This window comes from Equus asinus, chromosome 13 (genome assembly GCF_041296235.1).
Source record: "Equus asinus isolate D_3611 breed Donkey chromosome 13, EquAss-T2T_v2, whole genome shotgun sequence".
Classification (NCBI taxonomy): domain Eukaryota; kingdom Metazoa; phylum Chordata; class Mammalia; order Perissodactyla; family Equidae; genus Equus; species Equus asinus.
The window spans coordinates 27,798,376-27,816,247 of NC_091802.1; the positions used below are offsets into that span (position 1 = coordinate 27,798,376).

The 17,872-nt window shown below is 32.9% G+C and overlaps 1 protein-coding gene across 3 annotated transcripts in view; it reads right to left on the minus strand.

Annotated features, from left to right (window-relative positions):
• Positions 1 to 17,872, minus strand: part of BRIP1 (BRCA1 interacting DNA helicase 1) — a 187,333-nt gene that overhangs the window by 107,121 nt on the left and 62,340 nt on the right. For all 3 annotated transcript variants that reach the window (XR_011493726.1, XM_014856951.3, XM_070482865.1), the window contains exons 9-13: positions 15,866 to 16,065; positions 12,290 to 12,422; positions 5,658 to 5,809; positions 3,104 to 3,269; positions 2,846 to 2,986 (exon numbers count right to left, since the gene is read on the minus strand). Coding sequence is in view for 2 of the 3 variants with exons in the window: in XM_014856951.3 (XP_014712437.1) it covers positions 2,846 to 2,986; positions 3,104 to 3,269; positions 5,658 to 5,809; positions 12,290 to 12,422; positions 15,866 to 16,065 (792 nt within the window). In the remaining variant the exon portion in view is untranslated. The remainder of the gene's footprint in view (positions 1 to 2,845; positions 2,987 to 3,103; positions 3,270 to 5,657; positions 5,810 to 12,289; positions 12,423 to 15,865; positions 16,066 to 17,872) is intronic.

Below are 17,872 nucleotides of genomic sequence, written 5' to 3' on the forward strand. Positions count from 1 at the left end.
GTAGTCTTCGAAGAGGAGCCAAGAACATAAAATGGAGAAAGGAAAGTCTCTTCAATAAATGGTGCTAGGCAAACTGGACAGCCACATGCAAAAGAATGAAAGTAAACCATTATCTTACACCATACACAAAAATTAACTCAAAATGGATTAAAGATTTGAGTGTAAGACCTGAAACCATAAAACTCCTAGAAGAAAATAGAGGCAATATGCTCTTTGACTTCTGTCTTAGCAGTATCTTTTTGAATATCATGTCTCCTCAGGCAAGAGAAACAAAAGAAAAAGGAAACACATGGGCTTACATCAAACTAAAAATCTTTTGCATGGCAAAGGAAACCATCAACAAAACAAAAAAACAACCCACCAACTGGAGAAAATATTAGCAAATCATATATCTGACAAGGGGTTAATTTCCAAAATATATAAAGCACTCATACGACTCAACAAAAAAATGAAAACCTGATCAAAAAACAGGCAGAAGATGAGAACATTTTTCCAAAGAAGATATACAGATGGCCAACAGGCACATGAAAAGATGTCCAACATCACTAATTATTAAGGAAATGCAAATCAAAACTACAATGAGATATCACCTCACATCCATCAGAATGGTTATTATTAAAAGACAATAAATAAGTGTTGGAGAGGATGTGGAGAAAAGGGAACCCTCACACACTGCTGGTGAGAATGCAAACTGTTGTAACCACTATGGAAAACAGCATGGACATTTGTCAAAAAATTAAAAATCGAAATACCATATGATCCAGCTATTCTACTTCTGGGCATTTATCCAAAGAACATGAAAACACTAATTCGAAATAGTGCACCCCTATGTTCACTGCAGCATTATTCACAATAGCCAAGACTTGGAAGCAACCTAAGTGCCCATTAAAAGATGAATGGATAAAGAAGATGTGGTATATATATACACAATGGAATACTACTCAGCCATAAAAAAGATGAAATCGTGCCATTCACAATCATAGATGGAACTTGAGGGTATTATGCTAAGTGAAATATGTCAGGTGGAGAAAGAAAAATACCATATGATTTCACTCATATGTGGAAGATAAACAAACACATACATACAGAAGACAGATTGGTTGTTACTGAAGTGGATGGGGGATGGGAGAAGGGAAGACAGTGGAAGAGGTAAAGAGATACATATGTATGGTGACAAAAGGAAACTAGACTTCTGGGGATAAACACTATGCAGTCTATACAGAAGCCGAAATACAATGATGTACACTCAAAATTTACATAATGTTATAAACCAATTTGACCTCAACAACAAAAAAAATTGGGGAAATCAACAAATGAATGTACAAACAAAATATACATACATACATTGGAATATTACTCAGCCTTAAAAAGCAAGGAAATTCTGACTCGTTACAAGATCGATGAACCTTAAAGATATCATGCTAAGTGAAATAAGCTAATCAAAAAAAGAAAAACAGCTCATAAATCCACTTATATGAGGTATCTAGAGTAGTCAAATTTATGAAAAGAGAGAGTAGAATGGTGGTTACCAAGGGCTGGGAGGAGTGGGGAATGGAGAATTGTTGATTAACCAGAAAAGAATTTCAGTTTTGCAAGATGGAGAAGTTCTCTAGGTTGGCTGCACAACCATATGAATATAGTTAACAAGACTGAACAGTATACCTAAAAATGGTTAAGATGGTAAGTTTTAAATTATGTGTATTTTACTACAATTAAAATAAAAAACAAATTTTTAAAAGTTGGGGGAAAATATTCTAATATTCTAACAGAATTCAGCTAAACAACTAGCATACTATTACTATTATAATTCAATGACATTACAGGTTAAATGTGCTTTTATGCACTAGATTGAGAACACAGAACCTACAACACCATTCTTACAAGAAAATATATACTAAATTTACTAATAACTTCCCGTATATATCTGAGTCTCTAAAGAAAGCAACTTGAAAATGTGCACTATATAGTTTTCCTTCATTATTGTTTATGGCAGTGTTTCTAAACAGGAGCACACTGGCATTCTGGAAAGCACAATTCTTTGTTACATAGGAGCTTAGCATTCAATGACCCCAACTGCTAAATGCCCATAGTCCTCCCAAGTAATTGTGAGAACCAAAAATGTCCCTACAAATACACCTTGGTTGAAAACCACAGCTTTATAAAGAATTAGAACTATGTTAGGCACACAGGTGGTGTTTAGCATGTAGCTAACTGCTTTAAATTACTTCATAAAAAGAAACAGAAGGCAGATTGGCAAATGACAATTCAAAAGTTCCTAGGAAAACTAAAATAACATTTATATGGTACTGTTACGAAAAATTAAAATCTTAACTCTCCTTACTCTTAAGGACTCATAAGAGTACTTCTACATCATCTCAGATATTCAAACGTTTGCTGAACACTTGCTAATTAATGCCAGGTATTACTCTAAGAGCAGTGGAAGAATGGGGATGTAAAAAGAAGAATAAGGATACACCATAGTCTAATGGAAAAGAGAAACACATGAACAAATAATTATACAGTAGGAAATATGGTAAATAACTTGAATTTTTGTTTTGTTTTTAATTTTCATGAAAAAACTAAAACTTCCTTAGATAAGGAAATTGCAATACAGTCTTTGCATCCAAAGTGCATATTTTTACTCAATGGGTTGAAGCAATGCTGTTTAATAGCATTTCCTTTTGTTGATATTATCAAGTAGCTCACAGATTTTCTTTTATTCTAAAACTGAAATGTTGAATTTCCTATCAGGATCAATATGCTTGTACTTCAGGTGCATTCTAATTTGTTTATATAGAATTATATTGAGGTAAAAAGACTGAGAGACTTAAAAAAAAAAACTAACCTGTGAGTTATTAATGACATGATTAGCCTCCATTTGGATAGTAAATGTAACACCAAGTTCTGATGAAAAGGATTTCATTGGTGATAATGTCCCAGATGTTAAAACAATCGTCCAAACTTTGCCATTAATATCTGAAAAGGCCTAAAAGAAAACAACATTAGATACATAAAATTATCTTTAAAAGAGACAAATACATTTATTTAATTGTTGGTATTGAGTAAGAAGACAGAATTTTCATTTACAACATAATAAGCTTACCACGGCTGGATTTAAGCACCAAAAGTTTAGCACATGAACTGCAGTTTTCTGTCGTAAACGTTTCTTATTTTTTGGTAGAGCAAAGAACTCATTTTTATCTGAAGGATCAGTCTGATTTATCCAAGAGTAAGTCTGTTGAATAGCAACTTTATAATCATCTGCAAACCTAGATGTAAATAAAATGGTAATTAAACGGCAAAACTTTATAAAACATATAATGTCTCAGCTATATACAATATAAAAACTGATTATATTAAAACTAAATTGAGAGTCTTGGTATCTTCCCACTCAAAGATAACCTTCTCCCTAACCAGCAACCCCCACCACTAATTAAATTCAATAATTCTGATACAAAATACGCCATTAAATCTTAGAATCAAACCCCTCTTACACAGATTAGACATCACTAACTATCCACTCCTTACCACTTCCTATCCCTAAGTTCAAACACTGCGTAAATCATGGCAGAGCCAGAACTAAAATCCAGGCCTCCTAACTCCTAGGCCAGAGCTCTTTGCACTCTATGTTAAATCATTAGTTACGCAACAGATAACTGTATTATTGTTAAAGAAACTAAAAACTGAGTTACACTTTCTTATTACATGAGAAAACAGAAAGATAATTTTTACTAAAAGTTTTAAAAATTTAGGAAAGTAATTATAAAATTGTTAAGTTCCTTTAAACTGTAGGTCTCAGTCTTCACCTACTTTTAATGAAGGTACTGAAGCAGATGATCTCTGTGATCCCATGCAGCTTATAATTTCTTTCAATAGGCTTTCAAGAGGCTATAAATGCCTAGGCTTACACAGAATAAGATGTGGTATTCTCTACTACATCCTCACCATAATATTGACTGTTAATTTCGCTCTTAGAGAGATCAGATCTCAAAGCTCAAGTCAGGGACTCTAAATCTGTTCACAGAATTTTTATAAAAAGACTGGGAGCTAAAAACTATAAAACTCCTGGAAGAAAACATAGGGGAAAATCTTCATGACATCAGATTTGGCCATGTGTTTTGAATATACCAAAAGCACCAAAAACAAAAGAAAACATAGATGAATTGGACTTGATCAAAATTTAAAAACTTTTGTACATCAAAAGACACTATCAAGGGAGTGAGCAGACAACCCACAGAATGGGAGAAAATATTTATAAAGCATATATCTGACATGGGATTAATATGCAGAATATACAAATAACTCCTACAACTCAATAACAATACCAACAACAACAAAAAAGCCAATTGAAAAATGGGCAAAAGACTTGAATAGACATTTCCTCAATGGAGACATACAAATGGACAAAAAGCACATGAAAAGATGTTCAGTATCTCTAACCATTAGAGAAGTCAATTAATCATTAAATCAAAACCACCAGGAGATACTACTTTATACCCCTGAGGATGGCTATTACCCAAAAAACAGAAAATAACAAGTACTGGCAATGATGTAAAGAAATTGAAACTCTTGCCCATAACTATGGGAACCTAAAATGTGCAGTTGCTGTGGAAAATAGTACGTTGGTTTCTCAAAAAGCTAAATACAGAATTATCATCTGATCCTGCAATTCCACTGCTAGTTATGTATCCAGAAGAAACTGAAAGCAGGGATTCGCAGTTACTTGTATATCAATGTTCAACTGCAGCATTATTCACAATAGGTAAAAGGTGGAAAAATTCTAAAGTCCAAGAACAAAAGAATGGATAAACAAAATGTGACATATACATACAACGAAATATTTTTCCGCCACAAAAAGGAATGACATTCTGATATGTTGCAACATGGATGAACCTTGAAAACATTATGCTAACTGAAATAAGCCAGACACAAAACAACAAATGTTATATGATTCCACTTATACCAGATACCTGGAAAGTGCAAATCCACAGAGATACAAGTAGAATAGAGGTTATCAGAGGCTGTGTGGAAAGGGAAATGAGAGATATTGTTTCATGGGTAAAGAGTTCCTGTTGGGGATGATGAAAAAATTCTGGAAATGGATATTGATGATGGTTGCACAACAATGTGAATATACTTAATGCTACTGAAATATACACTTAAAAATGGTTAAAAGGGTAAATTTTATGCTATGTATATTTTACCACAATAAAAAAAAACACTAAAAAAAATTACTGGAACCAGGTAGTACTATAACTTAACAAGGGGTAGTATGCAGGGAGTTGACTGCTTTTCATTTTCCACATTTCCCTAAATAGAGGCTTTATACAAGAAGAAAGAAAGTTTCTGGCACTGGAAGAAACATACCTAAAGTATACTTAAGAGAAAAAAATGCTTAAATTTAGTCCTAGAGGACTATAAATTTAATGCTGAATTAATTAAATGTATGTATTTACTGATTTAAATATTCATTTTCATTAATAAAAACTAATTTCAATTGATCTGAGTCTGTGTCAATAAGTAAGAGCAATACTTATACCACTTGTTTACGATTATCCCACGTACTCATAAAAATTAATATATGTTAAGCACATTCTAGCACCCAATAAAGCTAATATTTTTAAGAGGAAAAATACAGATCAGATATCTTCACTTACCTGCTATTTTGCCTAAAAAGATAGTCAAGCACCATAAAAAGTCCTTTGAGCATTATTTGAGTTGAAGCACTAATAATAGGTACTTCTCTTGACTCTTTACCATGAATTGGTAGGACTTTTTCTTCTTTTTGTAGGACAGCAGAAAAATGTCCCTATAAGAAATTACCATATTAAGTATACTGGGTGGGGGGAGACAAACTCCTCAAAACTATAATGAAACCCAAATGAAATACACATTAAAATTTTGGGCAAATATTAATACACAAGTGCTAAAATATGTTTTGGATTCCCATATATTCCAAAATTCTTTCAGAGTAAATGACACTTTAATATTAAGTTATACATTTAGGAGGTCCATTACTTCTTCAGGCAATTAGGGTATTATACAGTGCCCTTCAAAAGTAATAAACTAGGGGCTGGCCCCGTGGTGTAGTGGCTAAGTTTGCGTGCTCCCCTTCAGCAGCCCGGGGTTTGTCGGTTCAGATCCCGGGTGCAGACCTACACACTGCTCATCAAGCCATGCTGTGTCAGCCACCCTACTTATAAAACAGAGGAAGATTGGCACAGATGTTAGCTCAGGGTCAATCTTCCTCAGCAAAAAGAGGAGGATTGGCAGCAGATGTTAGCTCAGAGCTAATCTTCCTCAAAAAAAAAAAGAAATAAATTAAGGAACTAAATAAAAATGCAACAAATGGTTTCTCCAGGTAGCTTAAAAGGGGTGCTAAGCTACCTAAATGAATTATTCCCTGAGTATGACTATATGACAAGCAAAACTAAAAGAATGACTCAAGGAAACAATATATGCTCAATACAAGATGTATGTTAACTGCCTTCTTAGTTTTTACATGGCTCCTAAGTTTTAATATGGATGGAAGTGTAGACATTAAGATAAAATTATAAGAAAAAAGAAAAGTATGTTTTCCCACATTATGAAAGAGAAACCTGAATATTGAAGCAATAAAAGATATTGGTGCCAACTTTGATGTTTGACAATAAAAGATGTGCTCAATGAAAATAAAGTGGGAAAACAGTTAAGAAAAACGACAGATAAATTTTAATATTCAGATATATTATGAAATAATATATGTCCATAAGAGTAAAATTAGTCTCCACTGAAAAACATTAAGGATACAAATAGAAATATTTTTCAAAAAGAAACAAAGAATGAAAAAGACGCTATGGACATGAAAAATCATTCAGTGGTACAAATTATTAATGAAAAACAAGTATTAAATTGTTCTTTTAAAAAAATCAAGCCACCTCAGCAATACCTTCTATGAAGGCTACTATTTCTCTCCAACACTGGCAGAATACTGGCAATTTATTCTATAACACTACAGAACTGAACTACTGAAGGTGAGGCACTGTACTAAAAACGGAAGGACTGAATGAACTTCTGCATACTGAATCATGAGACTACTCCAAGGTCACTTCTGGCTAGGTTACCCAAACATTGACAGCTGGGCTTATAGATGAATAGAAAACCAAGAGAATGGGAAACACACACACACACAGATAATTATTACTTCACAGGAAACATAAAGTTAGATAAAAAAATCAATCAAGTAAGTTTCATGACATTACTATCACATGATGATATACACACTGAACATTAATATAATTGTATGGAGAGAATGGAGAGTGGAGAAAGGGAAAGAAGTAGGGAGGAAAAGTAGGAAGAGAGGGAGGGATGGAGAGAAGAAAAAAGAGAGAGTGTATGTGTAAAGGAGCTAAATCATCATCATATTTAATACGAAGTCAATAGAGAACATCTAAATTGAAAACTCAAAAGTAGCTGAACCCATATGTTATTCAGCAAATTGGGGTTAAATAACAGAAGAAACCACTATAAAAGTTAAAAGTGCCACTGGGAAATGAAAATTGGGATTGAGAAGGAGAGGGACAGATGAATGCTTTTCTTGATAATACTAATTGACTCTTTAAATTATGTACATATGTTACTCTGATAAAAATTAAATTCTAAAAAATTTAATAATCACAATGATGAATTTCTTAAATAACTAGGATTAGAGGAAATTTCCTTAACCTAGTAAAAATAATAACAAAAATCCTAAAGCACCCATAGAATAAGAAAAAGAATTTGCAAATCAAATATCCAATAAAGTGCTAATATCCAGAATATATAAAGAACTCTTTGAGATACCACTTCACTCCCCCTAGGAAGACTGTAATAAAAAAGAGACACTAACAAGTGTTGGCGAGGATGTGGAAGAAATTAGAACTCTCATAAATTGTTGATGGCATTGCAAAATGGTGCAGCCCCTTTGGAAAACAATTTGGCAGTTCCTCAAAAAATTAAACACTGAGTTACCATATGGCCCAGCGATTCCACTCCTAACTAAATACTCATGAGAACTGAAAATATATGTCCACACAAAAATTTGTACATGAAAAGTCATTGTACCGTTATTTGCAATAGCCAAAAAGTAGAAACAATCCAAATACATCAACTGATAATGGATAAACAAAATGCAGTATATTCATACAATGGAATATGTTTTGTTAATAAAAAGGAATGAAGTGCTACATACTACAACATAGATGGACATTGAAAACATTATGCAAAGTAAAGAAGCCAGTCATAAAAGATTACATGCTGAGTTTCCATTTATATACAACATCCAGAATACGCAGATTCACAGAAATAGAAAGTAGAACAGTGCTTTCCAAGAGCTTAGGGAGAAGGAAATGGGGGAAACAGGTACAAAGTTTCTTTCTGAGGTAATGAAAATGTTTCAAAATTAGATACTAGTGATGGTTGCACAACTGACTATACTAAAAACCACTGAATACTTTCAAATAGCGAATTTTATGGCATGTGAATTACATCTCAATCAAGCTCCTAATAAAAAATAAAAATAATGAATTTTTTTTAAGTACAGTAGACATATTACTAAATAGCATAACACTAGTGGTATAGTTCTTCTAAAGTAAACAATTTAAGACTAGGATTTTTTTTCACTGCCTGTGATGAACAACAGTGGAAGTTTAAGCTAACAAAGTAAGAAACAAATAAACTGTGAAGGAATTGGAAAGAGAGAAAATAGTCCTTACTCATAGACAGCACGATTATCTACATAGAAAATTTAAGAATCTATAGACAAACCTATAAGGGAGTTCAGCAAAGTGGTTGATTACAAGATAAATAAATAAAAATCAACTACCATTCTTATACACCAATAATAATTTTAAAATGCAATTCTTTTAAATATACCACTTGAAAAAGAAACAGAAACTTTAACTTACTCAGGAATAAATCTAACCAAAAGCACCTAAGACTTTTAAAAATAAAATTATAAAATTTTATTGGAAGATATAGAGGAAGAGATAACAAATGAAGAATTATATCTTGCTCATGAATGGAAAAACTCCATATTGTAAATATGTCAATTCTCTCTAAATTAATCCATTAATGCAATGCAATTCCAATCAAAAATCAGATATGTGGTAGACTGGTATTGAAAATCAGAGGGAAATGGATGGACTATTTAGAAATTCACTGTTCACACAGGAAATAAAATAGATTCCCTACCTTATAACATAAACAAAAATGAATCACAAGCTGATTAAAAATCTTTATTAAAAAAAACTTAACATTTTTAGAAGAAAACATAGCACAGGAAAGATTGCTTAAACTTAACTCCAATACTACAATTCATAAAGGAAAAAACACTGATGAATTTGAACGCACTAAAATAAAAAAAATTTGGAAAACATACACCATGAATAGACAAACCATAGAATAATATACATGCAATGCAATAAGCAACAAAGAATTAGTATTTAGAATACATAAAGGAAATAATGAGAGATATACACAAAGACATTTTCAAGAATGTTCATATCAGAATTGTTTCTTATTTTGGGAAAACTAGCAACAAGCTATATTTCAAATGCCACATTAATCAAATAATTTAGAATAAGTGCACTCACAAGAAAGCTACACCGCAACTAAAAATCTTATGAAAGAATCTTTATTAAAATAGAAGAGTACTCATAATATATTGTTAAATGAAAAGAGACTACAAAAAAACATGTGTCATATCAGAAATATATTTGTCAATTGAATATATGCATAGAAGGTATAAAAAGATATAAACCCAAAAGTTAATAAGGATTATCCTTAAGTTTATTACTCTTTTTTCTTTGTGTCTTTCTATATTTTCCAAGTTTTTTCCTGTGACATACATTTTATTTGTAATTTTTTATTAGAGTATAATATATAGAGTACACCAATCTTAAGTGCACAGCTCACTAAACACACACATACACCCATGTAACTAACACTCAATCAGGATACAAAACATTCCTCAAATCCCAGATGGTTCCCATTTGCCCCTTCTCAGCCCAAATTGCTCCATACCCCTGCACAGTAGTAACCAGCATTCTGACATCTATTAGTATAATTATTTTCATCTTTCTTAAATTTCATGAAAATGAAATTATACAGTTCGTACTCTTTTGTGTCTAGTTTCTTTTACTCAACATTATGTCTGTAAGATTCATTCATATGGTTGTGGTGGCAGTGGTTCATTTTTTAAACTGCTGTGCAGTATTCCACTATATGAATTTCCCACAATTTATTTATCCATTTTCCTGTTGATATGAATAATTTTTTTTTTCTTTTTCTCCCCAAAGCCCCCCGGTACATAGTTGTATATTCTTCGTTGTGGGTCCTTCCAGTTGTAGCATGTGGGACGCTGCCTCAGCGTGGTTTGATGAGCAGTGCCATGTCCATGCCCAGGATTTGAACCAACAAAACACTGGGCCGCCTGCAGCGGAGCACGCAAACTTAACCACTCGGCCACAGGGCCAGCCCCATATGAATAATTTTTAAAATGCAAAAGGTTTATGCATGAAAAGATGTCACAAAGTGGAAAAATACTTATGATATCACATTGCTTTTTTTAAATGTAGGGCAAAAATTATAAATATAGTCTGATTAAAATATATTTTGAGTACTCATATGCCCAGAATGCTAGTGGTGATGTTAGCAATAGTTCTTATCTTTTTTGGTTCAACAACCTCTTTATATCTATATGAGGAAAACTACAAAACTATGATAAAAGAAATCAAAGAAGATCTACATAAATGGAGAGATACTCCATGTTCATAGATAGGAAGACTCAATATTGTTCAGATACCAGCTCTTCCCAGCTTGATCTATAGATTCAATGCAATCCCAATCAAAATCCCAGCAGGTTATTTTGTGGATACTAACAAACTGATTCTAAAGTTATATAGAAAGACAAAAGACCCAGAATAGCCAACACAATATTGAAGAACAAAATCAGAGGACTGATACAACCCAGCTTCAAGACTTAGTATAAAGCGACAGCAATCAAGACAGTGGTATTAGTGAAGGAACAGACAAATTGATCAATGGAAAAGAACAGAGAGCCCAGAAATAGACCCACACAAATACAGTCAACTGATCTTTGACAAAGCAGCAAAGACAATCCAACGGAGAAATGATGGTCTTTTCAAAAAATTGTGATAGAATAATTGGACATCCACATGCAAAGAAATCAGTCCAGACACAGACCTTATACCCGTCACAAAAATTAACTCAAAATGGATTACAGATCTAAATATAAAACACAAAACTATAAAACTTCTAGAAGACAGGAGAAAATCTAGGTGACTTCGGGTTTGGTGATGAGTTTTTAGATGCAACACCAAAAGCATGATCCATCAAAGAAAAAAATTGATAAGCTGAACTTTATTAAAACTAAAAACGTATGCTGTGTGAAAGGCATTGTTAATAGAAAGAAAAGACAAGCCACAGGCTGGGTGAATATGTTTGCAAACACCTATGTGATGAAGGACTTGTATACAAAATATACAAAGAACTCTTAAAACTCAACAATAAGAAAACAAACAACCCAACAGAAAAGTAAGCAAAAGATCTAAAGACACCTCACCAAATAAGATATGTAGATGTCAAATAGGCATGTGAAAAGAGGCTCCACATCATATGTCAGACGGGGGGTGGGTGTACATGAGAACTCTGTCCTTTCTGCTCAATTTTTCTATAAACCTAAAACAACCACTCTAAAAAGTAGTCTATTAATTTAAATAAATAAATAAATAAATAAGAACAACAACAAAATTCTCATCTGCAAAAAGAAAGAACTCTTTGAAAATATAATATAAAGCATGAAGCCGTTATCCTGAAAAGTGTACAAAAGTACATATTCATAAAATTTTACATACAATTTCGTAAAGTTCATAGTATCCCAAAGACCATTTATGATCTCTGTCCACCCAGGTTTATAACCTCTAAGTCAAGGAGAACAAAAGATGAATTTATCTTTTTATTTTCCAAATTTTTAACTTTTATAATTGACAAAATAAATTTACAACCTAAAAATATTGATTTCTTTTAGGTTTGAAGCAATTAATTCCTTAAAGCCTTATTTCCTTCAACTAATTAGTGCTGCTTTTTCATCCATAATGTATGCCATCACTTAAAAATCATCAAACGTAGATAATAAAATTTTAAAACAATTAAATTCCTAACTTTATTTTTTTACTCCGGATTAATTTCTTTACCATTAAATAATTTCTAATTCACTAAATGAATTTCATAGGTGGAAAAAAAATCTTACCTGCAAAATGGGAAAAGTAGCAGTGGTGATGCCCATTTTGTGTAAATTTAAGAGCATTTCACTTCCACTCCATATTTTACAGGATGATTCATAATCCCTCTCCACAAGATGTTCAGAGTTTGCTTCTAACCAACTGGAATAAAATAAAACAATTCCATCAACCAGTAACAACCTTATGTGTACCATTTGAATAAAAGAGAATTATGATACATTGATCCGTATTCCTTGAAGCTCTTAGGGCACAAAAGTGGATCAATTAAGAAATCTTTTAAAAAGCATGCATGTCTCAAACTGCAAAATAAACATTTATATAGCTAAAAAGTAAGCTTTTATTCATAAAAGAGAAATACATGTGATTTCTCAATTGTGTTTTGTGGATTCGCACTATTTTACTTGATTGTCTCTCCAACTGAGAGCTTAGGAGCTTATTCCAAATGTACATAAAAGGAGATACAAAACAACCTAATAAAGAAATCAATGTTACACATTAACTCACAATGAGAATTACCAAAAAATACATAAATATATTCATTAATATATATACACATTTGTACATTCAATAAGTGCTTAAATGCCTATATTATGCCAGACGTTGGACACTGTATTATGCCAGGGTAGCGGAAATACAGCAGTAAATAAAATAGGCAAAGTCCTAATTCTTACGGAAATTATATTCTACTAAATGGAGAAAGAAACAAACTTAGAAACAAATACATGAACAAGAAAATATCAGGTGGTGACAAGTGATAGAATGAAAATGTTAGGTTAATGTAATCTAATTGCTACTTCAATCTGAATGTCAAGGAAGCTCTCCCTGAGGTGACATTTATGCTAACAACTGAAAGCAAAAAGTACCAATCATGGGAAGATCAGAAAAAAAGAGTATTCTAAGCAGAAGGAATAGCTAGTACAAAGATGCTGAGGTGGTTAGCAAATTTTCCTTATTTAAGGACCTGAAAAAAAACCAGTGTAGTGTAACACAATGGGCAAAAAGGAATAATGGTAAGAACAATGTTAATGATAAGCAAGGAATCAGATGATGTTGAGCCAGGATAAGAAACTTGGATTCTATTCAGAGTGCAATGGAAAGGTTCTAAATGGAGGATTTTAAATAAGAGAAAGACAATCTATTTTAAGTGTTTAAAAGATGATGCCAGCTTCCAAACCAGAATGGATTATAGGAGAAAGGCAAGAATGAAAGCAGAGACCTATTGGAAGGCTGCTACAGTATTCTAGTTGAGAGATGACTCTGGGATGATAGATATGAGATCAATGGATTTGGGACATATTGTGCAGGTAGCACTTACAAAACTTACTGACGAACTGAATGAGGTGAGGCAATGATAAAGAACAACGTTTAAGATTTTTGATTTGAGGAACTGGTTGGTATTGCTTGCTTAGAACAAAAGATGCTCCTAGTGCTCTTATCACTTAGGAAATTACAAGCGTTTTAGGAGCTCTGTGCCAGGAACTGGGGACAGAGACCAATATATATATTTTCTATTATTTCACAGAAGTTAAGACAAAAACACTTTTCATAGTGGTGGTAGTCAACAATACCCAACACTGCTGAGAAGCTGAGGAAGAAAACAGAACATTAACCTGTGGATTTTGACCTTGTTCTTACCAAGGTCACCAATAGTCTTGGTGACCTTGATAAGAACAATTTCAGTAAATTTATGTAGACAGCAATACTACTGGAATCGATGAGGAAAGAATGGGAAGTGCAAAAATAGAATTAGCAACTATAGACAACACTTTCGACAAATTATGCTGTGAAATAAAAACGACAAAACTCTACATGGCAAAAATATCATAAGGAAAGACAAGCATAAGGCAAAATGGTGGAAAAAAGTATTTGTAACTCTACACAGGTAAAGGGTTAATTTACGAAGAGCTTGTACAAATCAATAAGAAAAAGAACCAAAACAACAAAGAGCAAAAGAAGGACAGAGAGGTCAACAGACAGTTGACAGAAAAGGAAATATACATGGCCCTTAAAGATGTTTAATCTCACTCATATTAAGAGAAATGAAATGAAAATTATACTTGGACACTACATTTCACCCATCAGGCTAGAAAAAACAACCCTGATACTCTCATACACTGCTGGTAAGAGTATAAGTAGTCCTCCACCCACCTATCCATTGTGTAAATTTTAGAAATATCTATCAAAATTACACGTAGATCTATGATTTGACCCAACAATCCCATTTCTGGAAATTTTCCTACAGATACACTCCCATACACATAAAATGGTATATGTTCAAAGTTATTCATTACAGCAATGTAATAGCAAAAGATTGTAAATAACTTCAATATCTATTAATTAGAGGCTGCTTAAATAAATTATTGTACATCCATGCAATGGAATTCTAGACAACTATTTTTTTAAACTGATAAAGTTTTTTAGGTCTTGATATGGAAAGATCTCCAAAATATACTGTTAAGTGAAGAAAAGCAAGATACAGGAAAACATATGTATAAAGTACAGTGCCTATAGTTAACAATACTGTATTGTATATTTAAAAATTTGCTAAGAGGGTAGATCTTATATTAAGTGTTCTTACCACAAAAAATAATAATAAATAAAGAGGGCAGAAGGAAACTTCCAGAGGTGATGAATATGTTTATGGCACAGATTCTGGTGATGGTTTCATGGATGTATACTTATCTGCAAACTCATCAAATTGTATACATTAAATATTTACATCTTTGTGTACATCAATCATACTTCAATAAAGTGGTTTAAAAAAATAATACATATTTTTATGTTTAAAATGGAGAAGACAAAAAAGTATGTATAGTACGCCACCATTTGGATAAAAAAGGAGAGATAAGAGAAAGCATCTATATTGGCTCACATATGGGTAAATATGCACTGAATGATAAACTTGCTTAGGAAGACAGTAACTAAGCAGATAGGGGATGGAGTGGGAAGGAGGTTTTTATAATATAAATTTGTATACCTTTTATGTTCAAATATGTGACTGTATAACATTCCATTTTTTTTAAAGTATACTGTGAAGGGAACATAAAAATGCTGCAGTAAATGAATGGGATGTAGGGTCAGGTGAGGTTTTTCTAAGAGATTCTAGATCAACACCTAATGTCTGATGAAAGGGAAATTATCTAATGTAAATTCTAATAAAATTATTGCTAAATCTATTATTCAGAGTATTGAAATCTTGGGTTGAAACTCATCAAACCAGAATCCTACTCAAACTAGAGGATAAAGTGATAAATTAAAGCCATGATCCAGAATTTTAAAATATGTTACATAAAACCATGCTTAATTTATGTTTAGCCCAGTGTCCTATATACATTGATGAGGCTGCTATATTAAGAATAAGATTCAGAATTATCAATTTGAAAAATCAATTATGTTCATTATATTCTTTTGAACAAGACAAAAGTTTGGACTAGCCTATTTTTAAAAGTTTAACTCACAAGGAATAATCCATTTCCCAAGTAGTCTGGTCAAAGTTTACTAACTATAAAACACTCTGGCATAATAAAACATGTTTTTTTAATCCAAAGGCAGCACAAATGACACTGACAGACAAATGCTCTTACTTAATAAGGCTATAGCACACAGCTCGTAGGGGTTCATGGTCTTTCTTTCTTATGTTATTGTTGACCATACTATCTAGTTCGTCTCGAGCAAATCGAAGCTGAACTTCTGTTATACTGTAACTTGCTGATTCCCGAGCACAGTCCTCAATGTTATGAGCTTCATCTAAAATGACAATCTGTTCTTTCAGATTGATATCCATCTATAAGATAAAAGAATTTTCCTATAAAACATTCAGCAAAATGGATTCAACAGCAGTAGGCAAGATATTTCATTTAAAAATTTACACTATAGGACAATATTGCAAGTGTAATCATATAAGCAACTGCTTCTAGGTCTTAAAACTTTTAAAGCACTAAGGTCAACCAAATATCAGCTTAACATTACAGAATTTGCCACTTTTCACTCTCAAAATACTTTGCAAACCTATCAACCAAAATAATATGTGTTAAGTGACCCTGGAACAAGGTACAGCTGGTTACACAAAGGGGTATACAAATCCCCCACTCTGAAGGAATCTCCAACATAATTTAAAAAGCAAGGTAAAAAAACTTCTAAAACTAAAATAATACAAGACTCAAAAGACTCTCAAAATACAAATATAATATGTATTTGTTTTAGTCTTTCCTGTAACCCTTCATTTTGAGAATTGTTCTTCCCCAACTCCCATGTTGGAAGGACTGTTAACCTGTTAATCAAGAGACATCACTACTCTCACAAAATGGGTAGACTCAGAACTCAGGCTTGCCAATTAAATAAAGTATTCCATCCCTCTGTGGTCACAGTGACTGGTTCAAGAACAGATATGAGATCCAAGCTAGGCCAATCAGAGTAACTTGGGGTGACATATGAGATCATGTTCTTTTTTCCAGGTTAGCTAGCTGCTTATCGTTATCTTTGTTCCCACTGGAAAGAACCTGCCTGAGAATAAAGCTATCACAAGGAAGAGTCAGTCAAGTATTTTTCTTAAGCTCTATTGAAGCTGGGTTTGTGCCACTTAAAACTGAAAGTCCTGACTAATGCAAAGAAACGTCACAAAGCAACAGCCAATGAGTTAGTCTGAGGAAATAATATATAGAGGGCTGAAGATGACTGAGAAAGAACGAAGGAAGAGTAGGAAATATAGTGGGATTTAAAAGATGAGCAGGATTTGGATAGACGAAGAGAAGTAGGGCATTTCAATATAGGTTTCATCAAAAGTAGAGATATAGGAAAGAACAAGGTATCCTCCAAGTTTTACGAGGTAATTTTTGAAGGTTCAAGTTGGGAGTTTGTGGCAGAGAAGGCTGAAAAGGCAGAATCAGGTCAGACTATTGAGCATCTTAAGAGTAAGTTTAAGAAATATGGACTTTTTCTCATGAGCTAAGAGAGCAATAAGTGATTTTTAAGCAGAGGAAAGATATAATAAAAGTGATATTAGGAAGACTGACCTAGCATTGATATGTACAGTGGTTCAGAGGAAAGAGATCTAGCTAAGAGGCAACCAAATAAGAGGCAGTATAGCAGGGGTAGTAAACATAATGCCTATTAATTTCAAACTTAAAGAAACAGAAAGCTAATGAGAGTTGTGCAGTCAGATCTAAAGAGAGGAATAACTACTGAATATACCAAGTTATTTGCTTTTTGTCTTATGCTGTAACAACAGAATCTCTCTATGAAGAACCAGGCAAATAAACATAAATCCTTTATCCAAAGTTCACTTCTCAAAAGCTCACAAAGCACAATTTGCATAATATGCATATTGTCCCAACATAAGTTCTTCAAAATATAGATTCTTCAGATATGTTTTAAAATAATTCTGAGTATTCATAAATGGAAAGAGTAATTACGATAAATGGGTCACACCTGGGGGCAATTTTGTCCCCCAGATTTGGCAATGTCTGGAGACATTTTTGTTTTCTTTTTTCTTTTTTGAGGAAGATTAGCCCTGAGCTAACATCTGCTGCCAATCCTCTTTTTTTTTGCTGAGGAAGACTGGCCCTGAGCTAACATCAGTGTCCATCTTCCTC